General features: G+C 57.7%; 2 protein-coding genes across 14 annotated transcripts in view; one reads left to right on the plus strand and one right to left on the minus strand.

Annotated features, from left to right (window-relative positions):
• The window catches only part of MAP4 (microtubule associated protein 4), a 135881-nt gene extending 116238 nt beyond the window's left edge, over positions 1-19643 (plus strand). For 6 of the 10 annotated variants that reach the window (XM_068146117.1, XM_068146109.1, XM_068146114.1 and 3 more), the window contains 9 exons: positions 2457-2516; positions 2666-2988; positions 6065-6178; positions 7795-7887; positions 11044-11125; positions 13262-13374; positions 14243-14408; positions 14588-14608; positions 14701-19643. In XM_068146117.1, the coding sequence (XP_068002218.1) occupies positions 2457-2516; positions 2666-2988; positions 6065-6178; positions 7795-7887; positions 11044-11125; positions 13262-13374; positions 14243-14408; positions 14588-14595 (959 nt within the window). In that variant the 3' untranslated portion in view covers positions 14596-14608; positions 14701-19643. The remainder of the gene's footprint in view (positions 1-2456; positions 2517-2665; positions 2989-6064; positions 6179-7794; positions 7888-11043; positions 11126-13261; positions 13375-14242; positions 14409-14587; positions 14609-14700) is intronic. The other 4 variants (XM_068146113.1, XM_068146115.1, XM_068146111.1 and 1 more) reach the window with 4 other exon arrangements.
• A 1502-nt stretch (positions 19644-21145) lies between these two features.
• DHX30 (DExH-box helicase 30) overlaps positions 21146-27895 on the minus strand; it is a 32034-nt gene continuing 25284 nt past the window's right edge. For all 4 annotated transcript variants that reach the window (XM_068146124.1, XM_068146125.1, XM_068146121.1 and 1 more), the window contains 7 exons: positions 27361-27442; positions 26689-26882; positions 26429-26588; positions 26034-26191; positions 24989-25092; positions 24763-24902; positions 21146-23363 (listed from right to left, as the gene is read on the minus strand). In XM_068146124.1, the coding sequence (XP_068002225.1) occupies positions 23128-23363; positions 24763-24902; positions 24989-25092; positions 26034-26191; positions 26429-26588; positions 26689-26882; positions 27361-27442 (1074 nt within the window). In that variant the 3' untranslated portion in view covers positions 21146-23127. The remainder of the gene's footprint in view (positions 23364-24762; positions 24903-24988; positions 25093-26033; positions 26192-26428; positions 26589-26688; positions 26883-27360; positions 27443-27895) is intronic.

Below are 27895 nucleotides of genomic sequence, written 5' to 3' on the forward strand. Positions count from 1 at the left end.
GCCCAGAGACAGGACAAGGGGCAGCAGGCACAAAATGGAACATGAGATCTAAACGTGAGGAGGAACTTCTTAAATTTAAGGGTGCTGGAGCCCTGGAGCAGGCTGCCCAGAGAGGTGGTGGAGTCTCTTCTGGACACATTCCAAACCCACCTGGACATGTTCCTGCGTGCCCTTCTCTAGATGACCCTGCCTTGTCAGCAGGATTGGACTGGACGATCTCCAGAGGTCCCTTCCAACCCCTGCCATGCTGTGAGGTGAAGTTCTACCCCTCTTTACCCAGATTTACCCCTGCCAGCTCCTTTGGGTGGTCTCTTATGCAAACTGCAGCCCAGAATGCTGAGGGTTTTAATGAGTTCCCTTCAATTCTCCTTCCAAAACTGAGAGGCAAACAAAGAAGTGTTTTCTGGTGACATTTGAAAGGAGATGGAGGCAACGATGCAGAGATGTGGGAAGGTTGTTCCAAGTGGCAAGATGTACAGAGGAAGAGGCTTCTGCTCCAGCGAGGGTGGTGGGACACTGCCAAAGTACAGGGAGAACTGGGTGGGCGAGGGAGAGATGAGGTCAGCTGGAGAAGCTCCATCAGGAGTTGAAGCTGATTTGTCTGGATCTGGAAATGCACAGAGGAATCATGAATGGTAAAAGCAGGGAGGAGGAGAAGAAAGCAAGGGTGTGACAAATGCTGGTGGGGCCTGAGGGGGCATCACCACCAGCCAGGCACTGACAGCTTAGGTTGAGCACAGAATCAGGGAATCCCCAAATCCCAGCACTGTGGTGGCTGGAAGGGACTTCTGGAGACCATGCAGTCCAAGCCCTGTGCTCCAGCAGGGGCACCCACAGCAGCTTGCCCAGGATCACAATGGCCAGGTGCCTTTGGAAGCTCTCCAGACAAGCAAACTCCACTACCTCCCTGAGCAACCTGTTCCAGTGTCTGACCACCCTCACTGGAAAGAATTTCTTCTTGATCTTCAGTCTAAGTCTGCCCTCCTCAAGCTTGAAGTTCTCCCTCAAGTCCTCTTGGACTTGACAGCCTTGGAGACCTCTTCCAAGTAAAACAATTCTTTGATTCTATGAAGACTGGAAGGGTTTCATCATTTCTAGCTTAGATTTTTTTTCTCCATTGCTTGTTTGGCTTCAATGTTGCCTTCCTTTGGCTTTACAGTGAGGGTGGTGAGATGCTGGAACAGGTTACCCAGGGAGGCTGTGGATGCCCCCTCCCTGGAGGTGTTCAGGGCCAGGTTGGATGAGCAACCTGGGCTAGTGGAAGGTGTCCTTGCCCAGGGCAGGGGGGTTGGAACTGGATGATCTTTAAGATCCCTTCCAACCCAAACCATTCTGTAAATCTGTGAAACAAAGCCAGAGTTCTCCATCCCTGCCAGCTAAACCATCAGAATTCCACCACCCCAGAGCTCTTCAACATCAGCTTGTGTTCCATTTTGTTTGGGGTTTTTTTTCCAGTCAGGTTTTGCCTGGATCTTTGTGGTTGGTTTTGTTCCTGCTTTCAGAGCCCCTGGGTTCTGCTTTCTGTGCTCCTCTCCTCTGCCTGAAATCAGGTCATGATCGTTGGGCTTTGCCCAAAGGCTTGGTTTAGGGATTGATTTTTGGGTTGGTACAATTGGAATGGAGGCCAAAATCTCTGCAGTGATGTCTGTGCACCAAAAGTGACCTGGGTCAGCACGGAGCCAACAGAAAGACCAAGGTGACAGATGGGACAGACATGGGGTGGCTTTGGCTGTTTCAGGAGGAAAGGAGTTTTTGTTTGGTGGGGGTTGGGCTGGTGTGCTGCTCCCCTTGTTTTGTTTGGGGTTTGGTTGTTTGTAAGGAATGAAATTGGGCCTTAAAATGAAGAAATGTCATTACAAAGGAAATTGGGATTCAAATAAGGTGAGTGGTGGCAGATCCATGCAGGCTGTACCCCAAGAGTGCTGCATCCTAGACTGGACATTAGGAAGAGTTAAGTTGGACCTGAGGAACAATTTGTGCCCCTTCAGGGTTGTCCAGGCCTGGCCCAGGCTGGCCAGGGCAGTGGTGGAGTCCCCAGCCCTCAGGATGCTTCCAAGCAATGGAGATGTGCTGAGGGCCATGGTTTGGTGGGGACCCGGCAGTGCTGGGTTCATGGTTGGACTCTCATTCCTGACATTCCTAACATTCCAAGTTAGAAACAGGGACAGTGGGTGGAGAGGACCATCAGAGAGGTGGGAGATGCCCCATCCCTGGAGCCATTGCAGGTCAGGCAGCATGGGGCTCTGAGCAGCCTGCTGTAGTTGCAGATGTCCCTGCTGACTGCAGAGGGTTGGACTGGAGGAGCTTTGAAGGTCCTTTCCCACTCAAGCCCCTCCATAATTCTATGTGTATGGGGAGCTGTGGAGAGTCCCTGAGCTTCATGAGAAGCTGTGGTGGCATCTCTGCAGTCTGGCTCCTGCTCTGCAGTACTCATGGGTGTGTTTTGTGTTGGGCAGCTATCAAGACTGATGGGAAGCCCACGGATGCCAAGAAGACCCCTGCAAAGTCACCATCAGGTAACTGTCCCATTCCCATTGAGACCAAGTCTTGGTTGGGGCTGTGCTTGTTGAGCAGGTCACTGCACATCTTCAGACTCAGAGGACTCCATCTAGCTGGCCTCTGACCCATCTTTTCCCCCTTCCCTCCATCTCTGTGATGACTGCAGCAGACCTGAGCCGCCCGAAGAGTGCTACCGGGAACGCAGCCAAAAGCAGTGCCACCACTCCTTCCACCACCTCCTCCAGTGCACCCCCTTTACCTGCTGTGGCCACCAGCCGTCCCAAACCCAAGCCTGCTGCCACCAAACCCACCACAACCTCAACCTCAACAGCAGCAGATGCTAAAAAGCCACCTGCTAAGGCTGCTCCTAAAGCCAGCACCGTGTCCAAGCCTCGTCCCACCAGCAGCGTTTCTGCTCCAGACCTGAAGAACGTCCGCTCCAAAATTGGATCCACAGATAACATCAAGCACCAGCCTGGTGGAGGAAAGGTGAGTGTCTTGGTGCCCAGATGTGCTTGGAATGGGAGCTCTGAAGCATCAGGGGTGCTCTTTGCTAACTGTGGTGGCTGTGTCCTCACTGCTCTTCTCATGCACGCACCGCAGTGCTCCTCTTTGGGTTCTTGGTTGATGCACGAGGCAGTGACAGGAGGGTACAGAAGGAATCAGCTCTGAGACCTTCCAGGTGTTTCCTGAGACATCTCCAGGAATTGCAAACCCTGTGGTTCTGGGTTGCTGTCCTACATTGTGATATAGAAACTAGAAAGTTCAAAACCTTGTCTGCATTCCAAAACTTGCCCTTGAACAGAAGAATGGAATCTGCTGAGTGCTGCAGAAGGTGGGATGAGGCACTGGGATACAGGGAATCTGGATTCAAGAGCAGGTTCCACAGCACCTTACTGAGTTCTAGGAACTGGGGACTCTGGTCAAACTCTCAGGCTTGAAATTGATGTGAAATGGGTTCTACGTGCACTGCTCTTTGGGCATCCTCTGGTGGCCATAAAAGAGGCTGATGTTGAATGAGTTGTTGGGAAGAGCATATACATAGCTAGAACTTGAGGCTCTCCATCAGTAATGGTCTTCAATGACACATCCTCTGTGAGGATCCACCATAAAGCTTCAGGGAGGTGCCTGTAGCCCTCTTCTGAGGGCTGGAGTCATTTGATGAATACTCCCTGGGAACTTGAGGTCATTTCCCCTCATCTGTCACCTCTTACTCCCTGGTAACAAGTGATAGGACAAGAGAAAGTGGCCTCAAGTTGCCCCAGGGGAGGTTTGGGTTGGACATTAGATGAAACTTCTCCACTGAAAGGGTTCTCAGAGACTGGCACAGGCTCCCCAGGGAGGTGTTTGAGTCCCCATCCCTGGGGGTGTTTCAGAGTGGCAGAGATGTGGTGCTGAGGGACACAGTTTAGCCCCAGCCTTGGCAGAACCAGAGAATTGTTGGACTGGATGAGCTTAGAGGTGTTTCCAAGCAAACCTATCCCATGATTCTGTGGTAAGCACAATGAGCTCTTTATTGGATGCTGTGGCCAGACACAGCCATCATTGATGTTTATGAAGATGTGAGGGGCAGTGTCAGGAGGATGGAGCCAGGCTCTGCTCAGTGATGTCCAATGGTAGGACAATGGGTGCAAGCTGGAGCAGAGGAGTTTCCACATGAGCATAAGGAAACCTTCTTTGTGAGGGTGACAGAGCCCTGGAGCAGGCTGCCCAGAGAGGCTGTGGAGTCTCCTGCTCTGGAAACATTCAGACCCCTCCTGGACACGTTCCTGTGTGACTCAACCTAGGTGATCCTGCCCAGGCAGGAGGGTTGGACTGGATGACCTTTCAAGGTCCTTCCAGCCCCTCATGCTCAGTGATTCTGTGATCTCTGCCTGACAGCCTCATCAGCAGTCTGCCCATAGACAGAGGGCTTGCACTGCCCCAGAGAGGAGCAGATTTGCTCACTTCTCCTGGCTGTAGGTCTGCAGCGATGGAACCCTCACCACAGAGCTTTGAGCTGATGCCAGGAAAGCACAGGTCATGCTGGGAGCCTTCATCCCCCTCAGGCACTTGAAAGCCAAGGCTGTTGGATGGCTGTGGTAGCATGGGCAGCACTAACACAGCCATGGATCCATCAGGGTTGGAGTATCTCACTTGTACCATGTCACAGTAGAACTCAGACATCTAGAGGACAGAAACTTCACTCCCCAAATCATTCTGGAGATGACAAACCAAGTCTGGTGGCAAGCTGGGAGGTGAGAATTTGGGTGACCCCTTCATGGACTGGGTCTTGAAACCAGACCCAGAAAGGGGTTTTAAATCCTGCTGGGGCTCTGCAGAGCTCTCTATCTCAGAAGGTTCTGGTCTCACTTCATTTGGACATTGCATTCTCCTTTATTCCCTCAATATTCCCACACAGAATCCTTCAATCCCAACAGCTGTCTGGTGAGGAAATAACCCCTTTTGTAGTCTCTTTTTTGTGCTGAGATGTTGTTAGAGTCTGAGAGTGCCCCAGGAGTGCTGGGGTTGCTCTTTAGCTCCTGTGCTGTTGCTGGGAAGTTTGTGAAATGCAGGGCTGATGCTGGACCCCCCCAAAACGCAGCTCCTGCTGCTCTTGGCTGGGCGTAGGTCAGCAGAAGGAACATTCACAGGTAGCTGCTGATGTGTTCTCAAAACCTGCACATTTCCTTCCATGCTCTGCTCAGCTGGAGCAGGCAAGGCCATCAGCACTTGGTTAGCTAAACAAACCCTAAACCCACTGGTGACCTCAAAACTGGAGTTGATGCCCTCTCCCTGGAGGTGTTCAAGGCCAGGTTGAGCAACCTGGGCTAGTGGGAGGTGTCCCTGCCCATGGCAGGGGGGTTGGAACTGGATGATCTTGAAGGTCCCTTCCAACCCAAACCATTCTGTGAAGCTATGAATCAGTGTGAGTGAGACAGCAGAAGTGGGAGGACAGTTGGTCTGTGTCCAGCAGAGCCCTTGGGGCCCATGAGTGTGTTTGCCTCTGAGGTCTGTGTGACATCCTCTGTGTGAAGGAGGAGGCCCTGTGCTGCTGTTGGGTTGCTAGAAGGTTGGATTTGTTGGGGTTTTTTGGGTGGGGGTCACTTGGAGATCTGCCACCATGACTGCTGGGGGAATGAATGATGAGATGCCCCCTCCTTGGAGGTGTTCATGGCCAGGTTGGGTGAGACCTTGAGCAACCTGGGCTAGTGGGAGGTGTCCGTGCCCATGGCAGGGGAGTTGGAATTGGATGATCTTTAAGGTCCCTTCTGACCCAAACCATTGTATGAATCTGAGATACCAGGAAAGGTCACCTCTGAGTCCTTTGGGTAATGGACAACTTAATCATTGCTCTATGACCTCAGGGAGCCTGTTGCATCCCGTGCCTGGGTGTTGCTGCAGCCCCTCCGCCCCCTTAGTCTCATCCTGTGCCTGGGATTATGTTTTGCCTGAGGATTACAGCACCTAAGAGGTTCTCCTGGGCTGTCCTCCCTGCTGAGTTCATCTGGGTGGCCTCGGGTCCCCGGCCCCTGCCCCCGCTGCCGCTGCTGCCGCTTGAAACCCTGCCTTTGTCTCCATCCAGGGGAAGGTAGAGACAAGGCCTGAGCCAGCCACTGCCGCGCGGAGAGCCGAACCCCAGGGGCTCCCCAAAACGGCCACCACTAAAGAGGGGGCCCCCAAACAGCCCAATGGGAAAGTGAGTTTGTTTCAGACTTTTCTCTGGGGGAGATGAAGGAATCCCTGGCTTGGTTTGGGTCACTTTCCCTCCTCTTCCACTCTTCTTGCTTTCTGTCACCTGTCAGTGTCACTGTTCCTCTCACCGACACTCCTCCAGGTCTTCCTTGTAAAGGCTGAGACGTTCTCAGTGAAACACCTTCAGAGGTCACTGTTGGAGGTGTCTTCTCCTTGTCTGCTGTAAATGCTCTCAGAGCAGAGTTCTCTATCTTCACCTTGAGGTAGTCAGCTTTCCCTTGAGACCAGCTCCTCACACCCAGCACCAGTTGTGACTAAGGAGAGGGAGCTTCACTTCTCAGCTGCTTCATGTTAAGGCCTTGCTAAGAGCGTTGAGGACTTCCTGTCCTCCCTGCAACATTCCCAAACCCTTTGACTCCATGCAGTAGGTGGTCACCTCCTGCTGGGTCACTCTGAAGCTGTTGTGTGGGGTGGATGTCCCAGCAGCACCAGCCTCGTTCAGGAGCTTGCAGGCAGAGCCATGCCTGGCTGGGATTTGTGCCTCTGGAGAAGCCACCACAGCTCCGTGGCACAAGGACAATCCCAGAGCTGCTGCACTGAATCCAATCTGAGCTGGCCATGGAGCTGAACTGAAGATGTTCTGGTGATTCCTTTTGTGCCTCAGACTGGTCACCTCTTTCTGGAAAGCAGGACAGAGCTTTTGCCACCTTCTGTGCTGTTCAGTAACCCCCAGACTAAACTCATGTCCTAACTAACCCTCTACACATGGGCCTGGTGCTCCAGCTTGGTTGTTACCTTACTGAGTAAAAGCTCTGTTAGCAGCCACCTTCTGACTTTGGAAGAAGCCCAGCTCAGTCTAGCTGAAAGGAGAAACAATTTAATCAGAAGGATTAGGGAGAGACAATGTAGTCAACAGGCAGCCCAGGGCAGTGGTGGAGTCCCCATCCATAGAGGGCTTTTAAAGCCATGGAGATGTGATGCTGAGGGAAATGGTTTGGTGGTGACCGAGTTCATGGTTGGTCTCTGTGATCTTTAAGGTCTCTTCCAACCAAACCCATTCCATGATTCTAGTTGGTATGAGACTTGTCCTAAAAGTTAATGGGAGGTTCCACAGCCTTCATCAGGAGGATTGTTTCTTATGCAGAGGTTTTGAAGAGCATTGCCCAGGACTGACCCCATCCATAGGAGTGAAGTGCAGGCACTGAGCAGCTCAGAGTGTTGTTGGAAGAGGAGGCCTCATGGCTCTGATCCATGGAGGAAGGAGGCAGTTCAGCTGGCTCTCCCTGATCTGGCAAAACTGGGAAGCTTCCTGTGGGACATAGAGGAACCTGGCTCTCCTGCTAGGCAGGTGCCCACCTGGTGGTGTCAACCCATGGAGAAGAGGTCTTCCTGCTTGCACTCTGGCACTAACCCTCTCTGTTCAGCCTCTTGTTTCCTTCACTTTTTTTGTTCCTCACTCTGCTCCTCAGTGGCTTTCACACCTAATGCTGAACTTGGGTTGAGCTTAAAACAAGTCCTGGTTGATCCACCACCCTCTTAGAGCATCCACTCCAGCCTGCCATATGACAACTCTAACCAGTCCTCTTCCCTTGTGTTGTTTTCCATTCTGTGACGTTCCAGGTCCAGATAGTCTCCAAAAAAGCGAACTACAGCCATGTTCAGTCCAAGTGTGGTTCCAAGGACAATATTAAGCATGTCCCTGGAGGTGGGAATGTAAGTATGGGCTCTGGGCAAGCTGTCTGTCTACTAACTCCTTCTCTTGTGCTATGTTTGTCCATGTCAGACTCTGCAGAGTGCTGGGGGACAGGCAGAAAGGTGTGGCAGAGGTCTGGGGCTTCTGGAAACCACGTCAGCTGGAGAAAGTCTTCCTTTTATGTTCCCCATGGGACACTAGGTTGGACATGTGTGGTTGGTTTCCTGGTGCTGCAGCCATGCCTGACCCTTGTAAGTGGTGTTCAGGACCAAATGCAGGATGTGGATGTCACTGAGCCCAGGAGTCAGCTCACCATGCATCCCTTCCACAGTCAGTGGAGGCATCTCTTGGTCCTGTTTGAGATGTTTGATGGTTCAGATGGAATGAACTGTGGCCTAGAAGTTCCCCTTCCCTGGCTACTGATAGTTAGCCAGTGGTAGGACAAGAGGACATATCCTGAAATTGTGCCAGGAGAGGTTTAGGTTGGACATGAGGAGAGATTTCTTCCCTGCAAGAGTGATCAGGCATTGGAAGAGGCTCTCCAGGGAGGCAGTGGAGTCACCATCCCTGGAGGTGTTCCACAAACATGTGGAGATGGCACTTAGGGACATGGTTCAGTGGCTGTGATGGTGTTGGGTTGATGGTTGGACTTGATGCCAGAGGGCTTTTCCAGCCCAAACAATTCTATGATTGTATGGTGGAGCCAGCCTGAGGCAGATGAACTTCACCTCGTGGTTCAGAGGCAAGGAAGGGTGAAGAAGGAGGAGGAAAAGCCTCTGGGGCTTAATCTTTGAGCTGTGATTAACAGCTAAATTTAAAGGCTGGTGGTGGCCATGCAGCAGAGTTGAGCTCGTTAGGACAGGAGCTTGATCTTGGTCTGTCCCTGGCCTTGGCTTGGAGTGTCTTGACCTGGAAGTACCTGGCAACAAAAAACCAGCTACCAGAATGCTTTGGAGACCACCACTGTGTTTGGCATCTTGTGTCCTGGTGGGCAGGTCTGAGGGACCTTCTCAGGTCAGTGCTGGGCTCTGTACTGGGGCCAGTTTGGAGGATCCAGAGGTTGGATGGGTTGTACTGGGGCCAGTTTGGAGGATCCAGAGGTTGGATGGGTTGTACTGGGGCCAGTTTGCAGGATCCAGAGGTTGGATGGGTTGTACTGGGGCCAGTTTGCAGGATCCAGAGGTTGGATGGGTTGTACTGGGGCCAGTTTGCAGAGGTTGGATGGGTTGTACTGGGGCCAGTTTGCAGAGGTTGGATGGTCTCCAGAAGACACTGAATGCTCAAGTGCCAAAGAAGTTGTGTGCACTGGTGGTTAAACTTGTGGCCTCCTGAGGAGTGGTGCCCAGCTGTCACCTCCTGTGAGGCTTTCTCTGTGCTCTGTGAAACTCCCTGTGAATGATTTCTGGGGCCAGGTGTCCTGGTGCTGTAGAGCTGAGGCCCTCTGTTTGGTGTCTAGTTGAGAGTGGTGTTGGACTTGGTGCAAACAACCTCTCCTGGGAGATGGTTGGTTGTTTGGCTGTCTGGCTGAACTTCTGCTGCACATGGCCAGTTCTTCCTTCAACCTTTGCAAGAAGCAAGCAGCCCTGGGTTCTTCAACTCGTTCCCCACAGGCTGGGTGCCAAGGTGGTAAGAGGCAGATGCTGAGGTCACACAAACAGGGTCTGCTTGACTCAAGGAGAATTCTCTGCACCATAGAAAGAAGAACTGATGCTGAGACCATCACCCTCCCTCATCATTTTCTCAGCTGTGGATATTTCTGTTCTGGCTGCATCTTCCATCTGGGTTTGCCACCCAGGTTGGGAGCAGATTGGTGGTCCTCAGTCAGTGGTTTGTGACAGAAGTCCTTGTGGTTGGAAGGAGCAGCTGGTGGCACACAGCTTGCCCAGGCAGGGCCATTGTGAAGAGATGAGACACAGTGACCACTCTGGCCACGAAACAGCCCCTTCCTTCTTTCTGTCTGCTCACACCTTGTGAGGTGTTTCCTACATCAACTACAATGATCACTTCTGATGGAGCTCCTGGTGTTCCATTCCTGAAGCTCACTGCTGGTGGGGGTGTCTGGAGGGCCTTTTATCTCTCTCTGGCTACAGTTATAGCTGCTGGAAATGCTGTGGATAAAAGCAGTGGTCAGCAGCAGATGATGACTGAGCTTCAGGGTTGCTGTGGTAGAACTAAGTCAAGAAGTCAAGGCCAGGTTGGATGGGGCCTTGGCAACTTGGTCTAGTGGAATGTGTCCCTGTCCATGGCAGGGGCTTGGAACTTGATGACCTTTAAGGTCCCTTCCAACCCAAACCCTTCTGTGGATCTATGCCATCCTTCCTGAGGTGGTTCCTCACTGCTACTCTCTTTGGGTACCTTTTTTTATGCATGGAGATAATTTCCTCTCCCCCCCCAAGATACCCAAGAAGACACATCCAAAAGCAGTAGATGTTGTGCCTACTCACCTTATCTTTGCCAGAAACCAACACAGGTAGGTCTCCTGGGTGAAAAAAGCACTTTGTTGTGCTCCAGTGTGAAGGTGCTGAGGCATTGGAACAGGTTGCCCAGAGAAGTTGTGGAGGCTCCAAGCCTGGCAGTGTTTCAAGCCAGGCTGGATGGGGCCTTGAACAAGCTGGTCTAGTGCAAGGTGTCACCACTGTGAGGACACTGCAGGCAAAGCCTGACCTGGGCCAGTCTGCACCTCAAAGGTGGTAGAGAGAAAAAGGTGGAGGTGGTGTCATGTCTCTGGCCCTACAGCAAGAGAGTGGGTCAGGAGAAGCATGAGATAACACCTGGCCTGGTGACAGTCTGGAGTCTGTCCTCAAGGGCAGAGCCAGCAGTGGGTAGAAACCATCTGGGGAGCACCCCAGTGGGATTGGCTTTTTTTTTGTCCCTCTTTCAAGTGCTTTTGTATTCCATGACCTCCAGACTTGTGTTGCTGGTTGCTCTCCATCTGTTAGTTTTATCTGGTCTCAACTTCTCCTGCTCATATTAACCCTTTCTGGCTGGTGCAGGACTTTCCACAAGGCCAAAGCCAACTGCAGCGTTTGGCTGGGAAGTCACCATGAAAGGATCCTGTGGTGGAGAAAGGGGTGGGGGGCTCATTAGGTGTGACCTGATGGTTGAGATGAACCCTTGGCCTCCAGCTTCACTGGAAACCTTTCTCTGCTCTAAGTTGTTTCTTTCTGTCTCTTTAGGTGCAGATCCAGAACAAGAAGGTTGACCTTTCCAAAGTGTCCTCCAAGTGTGGCTCTAAAGCAAACATCAAGCATAAGCCAGGTACAAATTTGACCATTTCCTCCTGGTTGGGTTGCAGATCTTGCAGATCTTCAACCTGGTCTTGGATTGTGACAGGAGCAGTTCAAGGAGGTTGTTGCTTTCAGGGAGGATTTCTGGAAGCACTTGGGTCATTCCTGGTGGGTTTGTGGGTGGAGAAGGGGGTTAGGAGATGTGGGGTCTCATCATGCAGATTCCCATCAGAAGATCCTCTCCTGCTTTGACTTAGTTTGGAAAAAAACAGGGGGGATCCTTCCCATGAGCATTCCAGGAGCCTGGAAGCCTCATCCCTGCTTACAGAGGGTTTTGGGGTCTCTCTGAATGTGGCTGTGAAGGATGAAGGCACCTCCCTCCAGTTCTTCAAAGTGAAGACAAGATCTCTCAGCCCTCAGTTCTGTAGCAGCTCCTGAGTTTGGGCTCTTTTGGGACATGGGATGGGACTGGCCTGCAGGAGTCCTTTGCTCCCCACTGAGAACTCAGCAATAACTCCATGGAATTCCTGCAAATCTGGGCTCTCCTAACCCAGCCTTGACCATCCCACTGCTCAGCTGGAGCTCAGGCAAGCCCCAGGCTCAAGGTACCACCATGGCTGTGGGCAGTGTTTGAACTGCACCCCTCCCAAGGTGCGGTCGGTTCGGTGGCTTCTGCTGGATCTGAGGACATTTCCTGCAGAGGAAAGCTGCTGGCAGTCAAACCTCCATGCCTGAGGGACAAGGTTCAGTGACCCAAGCTGAAGAGAAACCCCACAGGCTTGTCTTTGCTCCTTCTGCCAGCCTGTTGGGTTGAAAGGAATTCAACCTTCCACCCTGAGCACCGTGGGTCAGAGCCTCCAAACATGGTGGCAGCAGCATGACCCCGTGCCCAGCTCTGCAGTAACGAGCTGCCCACCACAATGGCTGCTCTTGTCCAGGGCTGATTAGACCAGAGCAACCCAGCCAGAGTCAGATGTTTGACCTGGGTTTTGTGGTGGGCACCATGGGCCATGCCAAGCTTGTAGTGTGCTGAGGAGTGAGTGTTCAGTGATGGCACTGGGCAGGAGCCAAACTCAGATGGTTTTGAGGAGGAACCTGCTGGGATAGGGGCTGCAGGAGCAGGCTTGTAGAATCACAGAATGGGTTTGACTGGAAGAGACCTTTGAGGTTGTCAAGCCCAACCATTAACCCAGCACTGCCAGGCTATTGACGGTCCACAGCCAGAAAAGTCTCGCTGGGAATCTGCAGTTGGTTTTGTTGACCTTCAGGTTCCCCTGAACCTGGTGTCCATCCACTTCCCATATGTGGCTTCTCCTTGCCTGCCTGCACAGCCACCTCCCAAGCTGTTCAAGTGGTGGCACAAGGAGCTGTGTGTCAGGGAAGGAGCTGCTGGGCCAGGCAGACACCTGCTAGTGATGCAGGAAGAGTGGGAATGGCTGGCAAGCAAAGAAAAGTTTCTCATGGCCAGCCATGTTGTTAACCACAATTTCTGCCCCTCGAGGGTTCTCCAGGCCTGGCTCAGGCTGCCCAGGGCAGTGGTGGAGTCCCCATGCCTGGAGGGGCTCCCAGGCTGTGGAGATGTGTGCTGAGGCCATGGTTTGGTGGTGCCCTGGCAGTGCTGGGTTCATGGCTGGACTCCATGAGCTGAAAGCTCTCTTCCAGCCCAGATGATTTTGTGACTCCATGAGGAGCAGGACGTGTCCTGGCACCACTGACTGCACAGATGGGCTGAGCTGGCAGGGACCTCGTCAAGGGACAGGGAGAGGAGTGGGCAGCTGATGTTAGCCATCAAAATCCCAGTGTGGGATGGGCTGGAAGTGGCATTTCTCATCTCTGCTGGGGGACAGATTCCTGACCAGATCTAGTGAGTCATCAGGACAGATTCCAGCCTGTCTGCCCACACCTGTGGTGTTCCCCACCTAAAGGCACTGCCAGGGCTTGGCCATGCAGCTGTGACAGGTGGAATCACCAGCTTTGATCTTGCCAGTTCACAGCTGAACCTGAGCTGGAGACAGCCTGGGCCGCTGAGTGTGTTGCCTGGTCCTGTCCCTCCTCCAGAGTACACTGGGTCCTCTGCTTCCTCAGGCCATGCTGGGCAGGGGACAGGTCTCGGGTGGGACTGCTCTGGAGCCTTTAATAAATGGAGCCCTGCACAATCTTGTCCTAGGGGGAGGAGATGTCAAAATTGAGAACCAGAAGCTGAACTTCAAGGAGAAGGCCCAAGCCAAAGTGGGTTCTCTGGACAGTGTGGGACACTCGCCAGCAGCAGGAACTGTCAAGGTGGGTGCAGCATGCTCTGGCACCTTGGGTTAGGGCCTCAGTTTGGTTCTTCTCCTTGCCCTACATCCTGTAGGTGTAGCACAGCTTTTCCACCCCTTTTATGGCCACCTACTTGTTTTGTGGCCTCTGTGGTGAACCCCAGGAGTCAGAAAGGTCAGAAGGGAGAGAACTGTGAATGACTACAGTGGCCTGTCTGAGTGGACTCCCTGCTGGATGTTCCTCAGAGGGCTCACACTGCCTATTTCCATCCTCCTCCAAGAGCCTGAGAGCAGGGATTGCTCTGGATGCTACGAGCCCATTAGGGAAGCTGCCCATGGCCCTTTTCCCTGTGGTGAAGCTGGTGAGATCCAAGTGCTCCATGCTGGGAGACAGCACCTTGCAGCTGAAAGGCTCTTTGTGGGAGGTCCAGAAGAGGTGGTTGTGCTCTCATTGCTGTGCTCCTGCTCTACTCATGAGAGCACAAACCATCCCTGGCCTTGGTCTGGCCACAGCAAGGAGACATCTGTGCTGGGGGAGGACAAGTGCTGGGTGGGCTTGACCTGTCGCACCCTGTGGTGGCCAGAGTGGGGCTGGGGATTGTCTTTAGGTGGTGCTAGAGCTTTTATGTGAAACACCACAGCTTCTGGTGCTGCAGATGGCATCCAGGTGGGTGAGAGATCTACTGGGAGTCAGGAGGGTTCTACAGAGGGAAGGTCAGGCTGGATCTGTGGGTGAGGCCAGCGGGATGAGGCCGAACCAAACACCAACTCCTCCCAGTGCCAGACACCTCCTGGCCCCTGCATGTCCGAGCAGCCCTTGACACCACCCCAGCAGCCCTGCACCCCTCACCTTCTCCCTGGCCCCTTCCTCACCCTTCGTGTCCTCGCAGGCCGAGGGGAGCGTGGAGCCCGGGCAGGTGCCGCCGCCCGCCCGCAACGGCGAGGTGCCCGCGCCCGGCGGCGCCCCCCAGGAGAACGGCACGGGGGTGCCCCCTGCCCTGGCTGGTGGTGACCAAAGGGAAATCCAGAGCTTCGAGACTCACATCCAAGAGACAAGTAAGTGGCTGCCGCCTTCACCTGCCCTCTGTGCCGGGGCGGTGGGGACAGAGCCCAGCGGCGGGGCAGGGGCTGGGGCTGGTGCCACCGCAGCCCCTGGGCTGTGCCCAGCGGTGTCTGGAGGGAGCCTTCCCTTGCCTCTGGTTTTTAACTCAGAAAATTGCCCTTTTATCTTCCAGGCATCTAATGATGACATTCTGGTATCGTCTCCCATCCCCCTCCTCTCCCCTCTTCTCCTCTCCCCACCCCTCCCCACCCCTCTCCCCTTCTCACTGCCCTTGTGTCGCTGCAGATTGACCCTCACCAGCTGAGGTTCCGTGAGAAGACCAAGGCTGGGCCAGACCACGGAGCGGAACTCGGCGTCTCCACCCCCCCCAACCCTTCCCAGCAGCACTTCCCAAGGCGTAGCACGTCCGGCAGCGACCGCCCGGCCTCGGCCGCCTCCTCCTCACTGCTGCAGCAGCCAGGCCCCCCTGGCAGCGCTTCCTCAGCAAGGCTTCTGCCCCCCCAGCCCCGGCTGCCACCTGCTCCCCTCCCAGTAACGCAGCTTGGCTCTGGTAACCCACCGGTTGCTTTGGATGGGGGGAGGACAGTGTCCAGCAGGGCCAGCGTCCCTCCTGCCCGGGCCAGTGTCCCTCCTGCCCGGGCCAGTGTCCCCGCTGCCCGGGCCAGTGTCCCCCCTGCCCAGACCCGTGTCCCTCCTACCTTGGCCAATGTCCCTCCTACCTTGGCCGATGTCCCTCCTGCCCAGACCGGTGTCCCTTCTGCGCTGGCCAATGCCCCCCTGCCTGCGCTGGCTCCTCCCATGACCCTGGGGGCTCCCAGTGGGTCCTTCTTGGCTGGAAAGGGATTTCCCTCCCTGCCTCCCCCCCAGTCCCTGCGCCTCATCCCTTCTGCTTTTAGGCCTTCTCCAAGTCGAGTGTCAGTGTGGGGGACGGGTGGTGGTGGCCAGGCCGTGTCCCACGCCTGGAAGGAGCTCCAAGGGGTGAGCCCTCAGCTTCCTTCTCTCTGGTTTTATTTCAACCCCAACCTCCTGCTGGGCCCTGTTGGATGCTCTTAGCCGGCCCCTCCTTGGGCCTGTTTTAGCTGTTGTGACTCTGGGTGATGACGTGCTGGTGACCTCTGGTGCTGCTGGCCCTCGGTTCTGTCCCCTGGCCCCCACCGCAGGCGCGCAGGAGCGGTGCTGGCTTCTTACTGACATACGGGGCGGCGTGGCGGGGTCTGGCCTCGGGGTCTGGGCTCAGGGTCTGGGCTCAGGGTCTGGGCTCAGGGTCTGGCCTCGGGGTCTGGGCTTTCTTTTCTCTTCTGGGGTTTTTGTTTTCTTTTTTTAACTGTTTTAAAACGCTGGAGCCAGCCCCTGGCTGAAGCCATGGCTGAAAGGAAAGGCACCAGGATGTGGTGAAGGGAAAACCGTGTTGGAGCAGAGCAGGTGGAGCCCCTGTTGGCTGCAACCAGATGTGGTGGTGACGGTCATTAGAAGCTCTGGAAGAGCCGAGGCCACCTTTGGTAGGACCTCCTGGGCCTCAGGGGTCGGTTCCTTTGTGCGGGCCAGGGCCGGAGGCCGGGCGGCGGTGGCGGCGTGGCTGGCGTGGGCAGCGCGTGGAGGCAGAGGCAGGTCTGCAGTGGTGCGCGGGTGGTTTGAACCCAGGTGGAGTGGAGGTGGGGAGGAGGGGGTCGGCCACCTCTCCCCCAAGGATAAGAGGGCTGGGAGGGCAGCAGAGCCCTTGGCTGGGGCGGTGCAGCTGTGGCTGAGGAAGGAGGTCGAGGTTGACCTTCTGTAGGAAGTTGACCTTCTGCGGGAGGCTGAGCTCCGTTTGCCGGGCAGTGACACTAAGGATGTGTAAATGGGTACTGAGAGAACGACCTGAGCCCTCCTGGGTCATCAGAATGATTTAAACCCAATTTGAAAACAAAAAGAAAGAAAGAAAGAAAGAACAAACACAAAGCAGACAGAAAACCCTGGGCTGGAAGTGCCCTGACCCTGCTGCTGGGGGAGGTGCTGTTGGAGAAGGGGGCAGGGGGGAGCCAGCAGCTTCTCCTGCTTGTGGGACTTTCCTCTTTGGGCAGCCGCCGCTGCCCCAGGGCTGCATTCACACACACCAAGGTTCTTCTTGCACTTGTATTTTTTATATTAAAAGTTTGCATGGTTTCTAATAAAAAAGGCATTAAAATGGACTAGTTTGCATCCAAGTCGTCTGCCACTCCCAGAAGTGCTTCTTCCTCTGACTGCAAACTCAAACCACCAATGCAGATTTGCACCTGAAAGGGGCCGTTATATATACCCACCCCAGACCCCCTCTCGTCCTCCCCTTCCTCTCCTCCTCCTCCCCACCTCTCCCACCCACTCCCTGCCCACCCCTCTGCTCCCAAACCCAGGCTCTGGGTCACCTCCTGCCCTCCTTTTTGTGCTGTGTGGCCTCGGTGGTCCTGCTGCAGGGGCCAGCCCTAGACTTAGTCGGCACTAACCTCACCCCTGCCACCACCCTGCGGCTCTGCTGGAGCTGGGGAAGGGCTGAAGCTCTCCTCCCAGCCCCTGGGCTGGGGCTGGACACCCCCTTTCTCCACAGAGCCCTGTTGTCATGCTTGGACCCCCACCTGCATGTGTGTGCCCCCCCACCCCGTGTATATATCACTGCCCCCCACTGATGCTTCCTTCTTGCTCCCTGCTGCTAAATTCTGACCACCAGCTGCAGCTTTGGGGGCTTTGGGTTACTTTTATTTCTGTTTTTCATTTCCAACACTTGAATCAAAAGGGGAAGCTTGGAGGAGAGGGGCTGAGAGAAGAGCAGGCTGACCCCCACCACCACCACCACCAGGGGCAAGAAAACCTCCATCTGCTCCTGGGCAGGGCAGGAAGGTGCTGGGAGAGGGGTCGGTGTGCCAGGGTGTGCCTGGAGCCCCCTCCCTGCCCCTTCCTGGGCTGAACTGAGCTCTGGGCTCAGCAGCTGGGACCTGCTGGTGCTGGAGGTGGAGGACAGCAGAGCCTGGAGGTGTCAGTGGCTTTGGTGAATAACCAACGAGGAGGGGGAGGCTGGAAGTTCCTCTTGCTGCCGTGCCCGGGGTGGGTGGGGGTGAGATTGCTCCAGGCACAGGGAGCAGCCAGGTTGTGGTCGTGGTTCAGGTGCCACAGGAGGGTGGCAGAGTGGCACCACTGCACTTTATCTTCTGAGACTGCAAACAAATAACCCCCTGGAAGGAGCAAACCCTGTGCAGGGACAGCAGTGACACCTCCCCCCACGGCTTCACTCTGCTCCCTGGGGCTCAGCCTCCCCCGGCTCTGCCTGGGCACAGCTCCCTCCCAGCATCTCCCAGTGCCCCTCTGCTCCTGTGCCACCGGCTCTGACACTTGTTGTGCCTGTGTGTAGCTGGCAGACGAACTCCAGCCGCTCCCCTCTGCCGTGGGGGTTGTTTCTAGGGCAGTTCTGGTTTTAACAGGGGTGTTTTGGTTTTAACTTGACTTTGGTTTTGGGAGGCAGCTGTGCCTGGGAGCAGCCTGGGCAGAGGGCCTTGCAGCTTCTGAGCTGGAGAGGTTGGGAGCAAAGGCTGGGTGGTGCCGAGAGCTGAAATGAGGGCTGCAGGGAAGCTGCTGGCTGGTGGAGCACAAGGCAGGGGATGGAACTGGGTTTGCTGGGGGCTTGAGCTGGGTGGGGAGAGGCAGCAGATCCTGTTGGGGGACAGCAAAATGAGATGCAGCTTGAATGTACCTGTCCCTGTCCTGAGATACCTCCTGCAGCTCTTGGCTTCCTCTGCGGCTGTGCCTGGTGGCACTCTGCTCTTGGGGGCCCAGGGCTGGTTCTGGAGAGCTGGGAGAAGGCAGCTGGGGGTGGGGCTCAGAACCCGCTGGGTGAGGCACAGGGGCGGCGCTGGAGCTCCGGGCACGCTGGAGCCTGCAGGCAAGATGCTCAGCAAAGGCCCTTCTGAAGGCTGGGGACCCTCCCCAGCTGCCAGCTCTGGACTCCCCCATGGGCTGCCCCACTGCTGGAGCCGGGCATCTCCCTGCCTATCAGCGGCACTGCAGGGCTTTTTCTCCTGTTCCAGCACCTTGGTGTGACCCAGGGGCAGGGGCTGGGGCCGCAGGGGCTGGGGCTGCAGGGGCAGGGGCTGGGGGGGGGCAGTGGCTTTGCTGCTGCCTGGCCGTGGGTCGGGGTCCTGACCCCCAAATGAATGTAGTTTTCTACGCTGACCCTCGCTGTGGGCCCCGCGTGGGGCTCGGGGACCCTCCTCATGTGTTCGTGTCGTTTGGGGCAGAGTGTGGGGTTCCCCTCGGGAGGCAGCATGGGGACGGGGACAGCGCTGGGGGGACAGAGGCTCCCGTGCCGTCCCACCCTGAGCCGCTCACGGCTGCTCCACGCTGTCCCTGTGAAACCTGAAGAGCCGTGGGGAGGCTAAAGCAGCCTCCAGGCTTGGCAGAAACATCACCCAAGAGCCCACGGGTGGGGGAGGGGAAGGGCCACGGGAGGGAGGCAGCAGCGGGAAGCACCCCCCGGTCCCTCCTTCCTCCCCCACCACCCAAAATCCAGCCAGAGTAAGCGCTTGCCCCCCAGCTCCCCCTCACTCGGGCCTCGCTGGTCACCAGCTGGTGTCTAGAGCAAGAGCCAGACACGGGGCTCCGTCCTGCACCCGCCGTGATCGTCCTGCCCCAGCACCAGCAGCCCCCGCAGCTCCCCGCAGCTCCCCGCACCCCACAGGCAGCGGCGGCCGCGGGCCCTGGCGGTGGGGAAATGACGGTGGGAGGGGGCCTGAGGCGCTTGGGACCCTGCGCGGCTCAGCCCGGCCCCTTCCGAGCACTCGAGAAGGGTCCCCATCGGCGAGGTGGGGAGGAGGAGGAGGAGGAGGATGGTTGTGCTCACCTCCCCTCCCGGGCTGCTGTGCGTGGAGCGCTCGCAGCGTGCCGTGTCCCATGGCTCTCTCTCACTGGGTTGGCGGCGGTGGCATCGCGCTGCCCGCTTCGGGGGTGCCACCGCTGCTGGGGCGGGGGACACCCCTGTGTCACCCTGGGGTGGTGCCGAGGGGGCGGGGTGGTGAGGCCTGAGACAACAGCAGCTCTGCGGGCAGGGTGGGGAGGGGGCACCGCGGCAGAGCCCCTCCTGCTTTGGGGTGAATTCCCACCGGTTAGCTTCTGCCTGTCTCGCCCCCTGCGCGGGGCTGTCAGACTGTGTCTCCTTAGCAACATTTCCTGACTTGATGTTGTGATTCTTATCTTGTAAAGGGTTGAAATAAAGCTTCTAGATGTTCCTCCTGGGCTTGGCTCGGCGCTTTTTGGGGGGTGGGACAGCCAGGCAGGGTCCCAGGACCCCCCCATGGCTCACTGCTGGCAGAGGAAGCCACAGAGAAGGAATTTTATCATCTCTGACAGCTTAAACCGCTGGGCAATTTCCCCTTCCCTGGCCCTGATTCATCAGTCAGGGCTCAGAGGGCACCAGGGACCTGCCACTATCTTCCCACAGCCACCACCAGCCTCTGGTGCCACCAGCAGGCAGAGCCCCTGGCACACCTACACTTGGCTCTGGCACCAGCCTTGACAGGGTCTCTCCCTTGTGCCTGCCCCATGTCTAGCAGCCAAGCTCAGCTCCAGGGCAAGCAGGAGGTCCTGGAGCTCCAGGGGCCACCACCTGCCTGCTGGCATAGGGCCCAGGTGTGAGCCTCTAACCAGCCCTGCCCTTGGTGGGGGTCTGACCCTCAGTGGCTTTGCCCACCCCCCTGTGCCAGCTCCTGTCTCCCATCCCCCAAGATCAGCCAGGCTGCAGTGGATGCCCCTCCCCAGGCACCTGCAGTACCAGGGTGTGCTCAAGAGCTCCCCAGTGCCCCTTGCTGCTGGAGGCTGGCTGGCCCCTCCACCCTCCTTCCTCTCACTCCTGGAGCAGGTTCCTGCTGCTGCAGCTTTCCTGGAGAATCCCCAGCCCTGCACCCTCTCTCCCCCCTCCCTCTCCTCCACCTGCCCCCAGCCCCTGCGGCTGCACACCCATAGGGCCAGACCCCAAACCATGGAGTCAGGGAAGGGGGCGGAAGAGACCTTGAAGATCAGAGGCCAACCATGAACCCAGCACTGCCAGGGCACCACCAACCCATGGCCCTCAGCACCACAGCTCCAGGGCTTGGAAACCCCTCCAGGGATAGGGACTCAACCAGTGCCCTGGGAAGCCTGGGCCAGGCCTGGACAAGCCTGAAGGGACAGAAATTGGTCCTTGTGTCCAATCAAAACCTCCCCTGGGGCAACCTGAGGCTGCTTCCTCTTGTCCCATCACTCAGTCCATGTCAGGCCAACCACTCCTCCTCCCCCCCCGGATTCACATGGTCTGCTTCCCTAGAGGGCGTGCAAAGGGGTGGGGAGCAGGGGCTGGGAGAAGGGAGCTTGCAGGCCACAGGAATGAAGCTGTGTCCCACCAGCCCAGCTGCTCTTGTTTGAATCCTCACATGACTCCACAGCTCACAGCACGGTGCTGCAGGGGCGCTCAGGCACTGGAACAGGCTGCCCAGGGAGGTGGGGGAGGCACCAGGCCTGGAGGTGCTCAGGAGAGGTGCGGCCACGGCCCCTGAGGAGATGGTCTGATGGCCAGGGTGGGGGTGGGGTGAAGACCTGGGAGAGCTTTGTCAACCCCAAGAGCTCTCCGCTTCTGAACGCTCCTCGCCAGCACCCCTGCAGCTTCAGCCTGGGGAGGGGGAGAGGCCCTGCTGGGGGGAGGAGAGGGGGCAGAGGGGAGGAAGGAGGCAGAAATGAGAGGCGCAGCAGCCGCGCAGGCGTCACTACTCTACCCCTTTTTATTGTCTTTACTCTAGCTTGTAAAAAGATCCAGAATCACAGAACAGCCACGGAAGTATCCCAACAGCACACGAGTTTGGAACCATGGAGACAATAGCTGAAAGGCTTCTTTTTTTTTTCCTTTGTTTTTTTTTTGTCTTTTTGGTCTTTTTTCTTTTTTTTGTCCTTTTTTTTGGGTTGGTTTTGGGTTTTTTTGTCTTTTTTTTTGTTTTTTTTTCCAAACCTGCCGGAAGGGGAACGACCTCCCCCCCCCCCCCCTCCCTTTTCCTTCCCCTTCCCCTCCCCACCGCCTGGAACTCGCCCATTTACAGGGGCTGAAAAGAAACAAACACTGCTCAACTCATAGTGACAACCTCAAGCAAGTGAAATGAAGATGAGAAGTCGGAGTGAACACAAGCTGCAGGGCTGCCAGGGCCCCAGGGGCGTGGGGCTGGGGGGGAGCTGGAGCAGAAACACCTCCAGAAACCACCCCCCACACACACCTTGTGCTTCTCCCCCACCCCACCATCCCCAGCCCCGCACCCCTGGGGCTCCTGCAAGCCCCCAGGGTCCCAGAGCAGAGGCCCAGACCCAGGAAATTCAGCTTCAAGCTCACAGGGAAGCCAGAGGGAACCCAGCGTGGCCCCCGCCCCGTGAGCCTGGGGGGTGCTGCCGGGGCAGGACCCCCTCACTCTGGGGGGAGGGGGCACACATGGGATCAGCCCCCCTGTATCAGGCTGAGGGGCTGTGGTCCCCCAGCACCTGGCTGTGATTTGGGTACAAAGAGCTAAGAAACGGTGAACAAAACCCAGCACTGCCAGCCCCAAGTGCAGCTGGGGGGCAGCAGCCAAGCCACCCCCACCCCTCCCTGAGGGAGCAGCCCCTGTGCCCCCTGCCCCCCGGTACTGTCCATAGGCACAGGCAGGCAGGTCCCTGTGCTGGCTCCGCAGGGATCCCAAGGCCACGCTGGGATCCAGCTCCTGCCTTCTCCTCCCGTCAGGATCCTCCTTCCCCGGGGATCCGATGGGGTCCTGTGCCCAGCTCTCGGCTTCCCGCAGGAGACACTCACGGGTGGGCCGACCACATCCTGCCTGGCACAGGCTGCAGGGATCCAGGATCCATGGCACCAGCAGAAGAAAGAACAGCAAAAAGCAAAAAAATCTCAAGGCCAGAGGCTGAGGAGCCCAGGGCAGGGCGGGAGCCAGGCAGGCCTCACAGGCCACGGGAAGAGCCTGCAGACCCCACCAGGAATGTCACATCCAGACAGCACCTTCAGGGCTTGCTCCTCTCCTCCGGCCGTGGGAAAAGGAGACAGGGGCTCACCATCCTCCATCGAGTGTCACCACGGAGAAGCATCACCCTCCACCGAGTGAGGTCCACACCAAAGATCACCACTGAAGGTCCACCACCATGGTCCACTTCCCTGCAGTGCAGCTGTGCTGGATCCACGCTCTGCCCGGCGCCTGGAGCTGGGACATCCATCCTCCTCTTCCACAGCTGGGACACCTGTCCTCCTCAGCCAGGACATTGATCCTCTTCCACAGCTGGGACACCTGTCCTCCTCTGGAGCCAGGACATTGATCCTCTTCCACAGCTGGGACACCTGTCCTCCTCTGGAGCCAGGACATTGATCCTCTTCCACAGCTGGGACACCTGTCCTCCTCTGGAGCCAGGAGGTCCGTCCTCTTCTGGAGCCTGGGAGCAGCTCCGGCGCCCTGTGGGGAGGGGCAGAGGACGGCGGCAGCTGCCCTGCGGGCGCGGTGCGGGCGGAGCTGGGCGGGTGTCCGTGCTGGGCGGGCGCGGCGCGGCTCCTCCTCGGTGCCCATGCAGGAGGCTCGGCCGGCGCTGCTCTTCGGGGATGGCGAGAGATGACGTCACAAGGGATAAATAGAACTTTATTTAAATAAACCTTTCTCAACAGCTTTATACAAATTACAAGTCCCCACAGAATCCTCCGGCGCCGGCTCCGGCCGCCGCAGCCTAAGCGCCGAAGCTGCCGGGGGGCCCCTTGAGCAGATCCACCAGGATGTCCAGCAGCTGGCTGTGCTGGTGGTGCAGGTCCCCGGGGATGGCCGCCATCTCGTAGCACAGGCAGGTCTCCACCATCTTGGAGAGGGAGAGGCGGAAGTCACGCAGCAGGCGGATGGTGTAGGAGTCCCCCTCCAGCACCAGCAGGTCGCTGTCCGTCAGGGACACCGTCGCTCGCCAGCCGTCGTCTTGGTGGGGAAGAAGAGAGGAGGTGGGAGGGGGGCGGTGGGAAGGGCGGAAGGGCGGTGGTGGGGGAGGGCCCTGTACCAGTCACCGTGCTCCGACCTTCCGCCCTGGGCAGGGCCACCTTCTACTCGCCCAGCCCGCTCCAGGCCTCAGCCAGCCCGGCCTGGGACGCTGCCAGCTTTGGAGCCTCCACAAGTTCCCCGGGCACAAGGAGCTGTTAGGGCGGGAGAGGACCTTCCAAGGCCACCCAGCCCAACCCCTGCAGGCAGCAACTCAAGCAGGCTGCTCAGAGCCCCAAATGACCTGTGATGGTTCCAGGGTTGGAGTATCTCCCACCCCTCTGGCAACCTGGGCCAGGCTTTCACCGCTCTCAAACATTTCTCCCTTCTCTCCAGTCTGAGGCTCCCTCTTTTAGCTCAAACCATCACTCCTTGTCCCATCACTACAACCCCCAACAATAGTCCCTCTCCAGCTCTCCTGTTGCCCTCTGAGTCCTGAAAGGCCACCAGAAGGTCCCCCTGGAGCCTTCTCCAGGCTGAACAACCCCAACTCTCTCAGCCCAGCCAAACAGCAGAGGGCTTCCAGCCCTCCCATCATTGCTGTGGCCTCCTCTGGCCCTGCTCCAACAGGTCCCAGTCTGTGCTGAGGACTCCAGGGCTGGCCTCAGCACTGCAGGGGGTCTCAGCAGAACACATCGGAGGGGCAGAATCCCTTCCCTCCACCTGCTGTCCACACTGCTGGGGATCAGCCCAGGCCATGAATGGCTCTGGGCTGGCAGATGGGCACTGCTGGCTCAGCTGTGCTGGTCTCCTGGCCTTCACCACCACCACCTGGGCAAGTGTAGCTTTTCCCCACACTCATTTTAACCCAGAGCTGAAGGATTCAGCTGGGCCAAACAGGTCCCACAAAAGCCAGGCAGGACTGATGCACATACTGGGATCCTCCTGGTTTTCCACAGGAGGTGACCAACTGCAGCACCACTAAGCCCAGGGGCTGCAGGAACACAACCATGAGGAGAAGCCTGGCTCCTCCCCACACACCAGCCACGGCTGGAGCCAAACCCAACTCCTCGTCTCCCAAGGAGGAGCCTCCAAGCACAAGCCCTGCTTGGCTGGCCTGGGGCTCGCTTTCCTTGTCCCCCTGCAGAGCTACAGCCCAGAACATCTCCCAGCCCATCACCTTTGTGCCCTGCTACAGCAGCACCTCATGCCAAGCAAGAGGCTAAAGGAGGAGGGAAGAGCTCCTGGGCAAGGGGGGGAGCAGAGCTGCTGAGGCAGAGACGAGGGACAAGCACCCTGCAGGCTGCAGGCGCCTGGGGCGCGGCGGGGGCCGTGGCCATGGCGGTGGCTGTGGCCATGGCGGTGGCGGGGGCCTGGCGCCCGCGGCTGCCGCGGCACTCACCCCGGACGTGGATGTCTGTGTCGGTCATGAGCAGCACGGCCAGGGGGTGCACCTGGGAGGAGTCCCGCACGAAGACTCCGCCGTTGGACTTCACGGCCATGAAGTAGGTCAGCCAGCGGCTGTACAGCTTGGAGGCCTCCCTGCGGAGCGGAAGACCTCCCTCAGGCACAGGCGGGGCCGGAGTCCCCGGCGCAGCCCACGGTGCCAGGGCCCGGGGGTGACCTACCTGTTGATGGTGGACTTGTGGAGCAGCACGGTGCCGGCCTTTGTCCGGTAGGCGTAGCTGTTGGGCTTGAACTTCCCCTGGCGTGTCACTTTGCCTTGTCTCACCTGAAAGGAGAGGAGCAGCTCCAACACCTGCTCAGCCAGCAGCCACGGGCCACCAGGGCCAGCCTGGCTGTCCCCACAGCTGTGCCCCCCAGGTGTGTGCAGGGGCAGGAATGGTCATGGATTCATGGAATGGGTTGGATTGGAAGGGACCTTAAAGGCCATCTAGCTTCAACCCCCTGCATGAGCCCCGGCGTGGTGGCAAAGTACATATGGGGAGCTCACCAAACACAAACAGGAGGAGAAAGATGCCACCTCAAAGGCTTCCAGACCAAGCTACAAGAACCCAAGCACCTGCAATGCTGGTGCCAGTTTTGGGGCCCTCTCTGCAGGAAGGACCCTGAGGTGCTGGAGCAGGTTCAGAGAAGTGCAACAGAGCTGCTGAGGAGCAGCTGAGACCTGGGGTTGTTCAGTCTGGAGAAAAAAAGGCCAAGGGGAGACCGTGTGGCTCTCTACAACTCCCTGAAAGGAGGCTGGAGCCAGGTGGAGGTTGATCACTTCTCCCAAGGAACCAAGTGACAGGACAAGTTTCCCCATGGGAGGTTTAGGTTGGGCATGAGAAACAATTTCTGCCCCTTAAGGGTTGTCCAGGCCTGGCCCAGGCTGCCCAGGCCAGTGGTGGAGTTCCCATCCCTGGAGGGGTTTCAAGGCTGTGGAATTGTGTTGCTGAGGGCCATGGTCTGGTGGTGATCTCACAGTGCTGGGCTCATGGCTGGCCTCCATGAGCCTGAAGATCTCTTCCAAACCATTCCATGATTCCATGACCTGCCCAGGCTGGGATAGCCTCTGCTCAGGAGGGCTGCAGGGACAGGAGCAGTAGCAGCCAGCCTGCCCAGGGACACCCTCCCAGGAAACCATAGGTGTCTGTGGCACTTCAACAGCTCCCTGTGCTCCCTGCCGGGACCAGGCAGCCCAAGAGAGTGATGGCAGAGGTAAGTTAGTACCTGGATGAGGTTGGGGTAGAGCCCAGCCATGAGGACACCCTTGACCAGTTCCTCCTCTTCACTGTACTGGTTGCACACAGATGAGGGCATGGTACAGTCAGATGGAGATGACACCAGGAAGGCTTCATAGAGGTTCTCAGAGAACTGCTTGACAAGGCCTACAGGGAGGAGACAGCCCCAGGGCATGACAGTCACCTTCTCCTTCACCCCACCACGAGTGAATAACCTCAGCAGGGCAGCACCAGCTGTCCTTGGAGGTTCAGCCTCTGTGCCAGGACAGGAGGTCTGTCCAGCCCAGCACCCAGAGCCAAGGCCGGCCCCATGCCCACCCGGCTCTGCACCATGTCCCTGCCCCTCTCCAGGGCCCGGTGAGGAGCAGCAGGGCTTTGACTCACCGTTGATGAACCGGAGGCTGGGGCCATACAGGTAGTAGTCCTGCAGGTAGTTGTCCCTGGCCCGACTGTCCCTGCGCCTCAGGACCTCCTCCCAGCCGGCCACCGCCCGCACAAAGGCCAGGTGGTCGCTGCCGCTCTCCCGACTCAGGACAGCCTTGGCCTTGGGGGCAGACACCGCGGAGTCAGCCGAGTGCCACCCCCTGCCCCCCCCGCCGCCCCCGGCCCCAGCGCCGCTCCCAGCCCCCGGCGCCGCTCCTCACCTTGTCCACCTCGGCGCGGTTCTGCAGGCTGCTGCTGAAGGGGTCTCGGGTGAGGCAGGAGACGATGACCAGCAGAGGGTGCAGGCAGCGGTAGATGGAGGCCAGGACGATGGCCTTGGCCAGCCGAGGGTCGGTGGAGATCTGGGCAAGGCGCTTGCCCAGGGTGGTGAGGGCCTCCCGCTGGTCCAGCACTCCTGCAACGCAGACACCGCTGAGGGCTCCTCCACTGCCTCCCGCAGCATGGCCACAACGGTGGCTGGTGGCTTCAGGGGGCTGCCAGGAGAACCTCTGGAGGATCTGGGGTGACCTCCAGGAGAGGGATGTGGCTGGGTGCCAGCAACAAGCACCCACAAGCTGCCAGGTCCGAGGGACCCGAGGCTAAAGAAGAGGCTGTGACAGCCCCATGATGAGACAGGCCAGCTCTCAGCTCCTGGTGACAGCTTCCCTTCTTCCTCTGTCATCTCCCCCTTGAAGTGCTCCCCATTTCTTGAGGAAAGCACAGCAGGAAATCAAACATCACTGCAAGTGTGGCTTGGGAGGTCCCCAGCAGCTGCCACCCCCATCAAGGGCCAGTCCTGCCCAGTGTGTGCCACTGGCTCCTCTGCCCACTCCCAGTTGCCATGGTCAGGCAGCAAACCCTCCCCCACCCCAGAGGGCACGGCGGTGACTCACCGATCTCCTGCAGCAGGATCACTGCCTCGTCCACAGCTTTGATGTCAGGGCTGTCCAGGGCCTTGGAGAGGAATTCGACTGCCTGCAGCAGGGCAGGGGAGGGAAGAGGGACAACGGCATTGGCTCCACAAAGGACTTTGGGAGACCCTTCCAGATCCCCATCCCCCACACAGCCTTCCCTCTTGGTTCTCCTACAGGAGATGAGCTCAGCCCTGCCCATTCTCGATGAGCCTTCTAGACAGGGAGTCAGGGAATGTGATCTTAAAGGTCCCTTCCAACCCAACCATGAACCCAGCACTGCCAGGGCACCACCAGACCATGGCCCTCAGCACCACATCTCCAAGGCTCTGAAACCCCTCCAGGGATGGGGACTCCACCACTGCCCTGGGCAGCCTGGGCCAGGCCTGGACAACCCTCAAGGAGCAGAAATTGTTCCTCGTGCCCAAGCTGCGCCTCCCCTGGGGCAGCTCGTCAGGCCTCAGGCCATTTGACTCAGCCCAGTCTAGGCCACTTGGCCATTCCCACCTTGCACTTC

The sequence above is a fragment of the Melanerpes formicivorus genome, unplaced genomic scaffold (assembly GCF_026170545.1).
Source record: "Melanerpes formicivorus ecotype bairdi unplaced genomic scaffold, bMelFor1.0.p_v2 SCAF_13, whole genome shotgun sequence".
Classification (NCBI taxonomy): domain Eukaryota; kingdom Metazoa; phylum Chordata; class Aves; order Piciformes; family Picidae; genus Melanerpes; species Melanerpes formicivorus.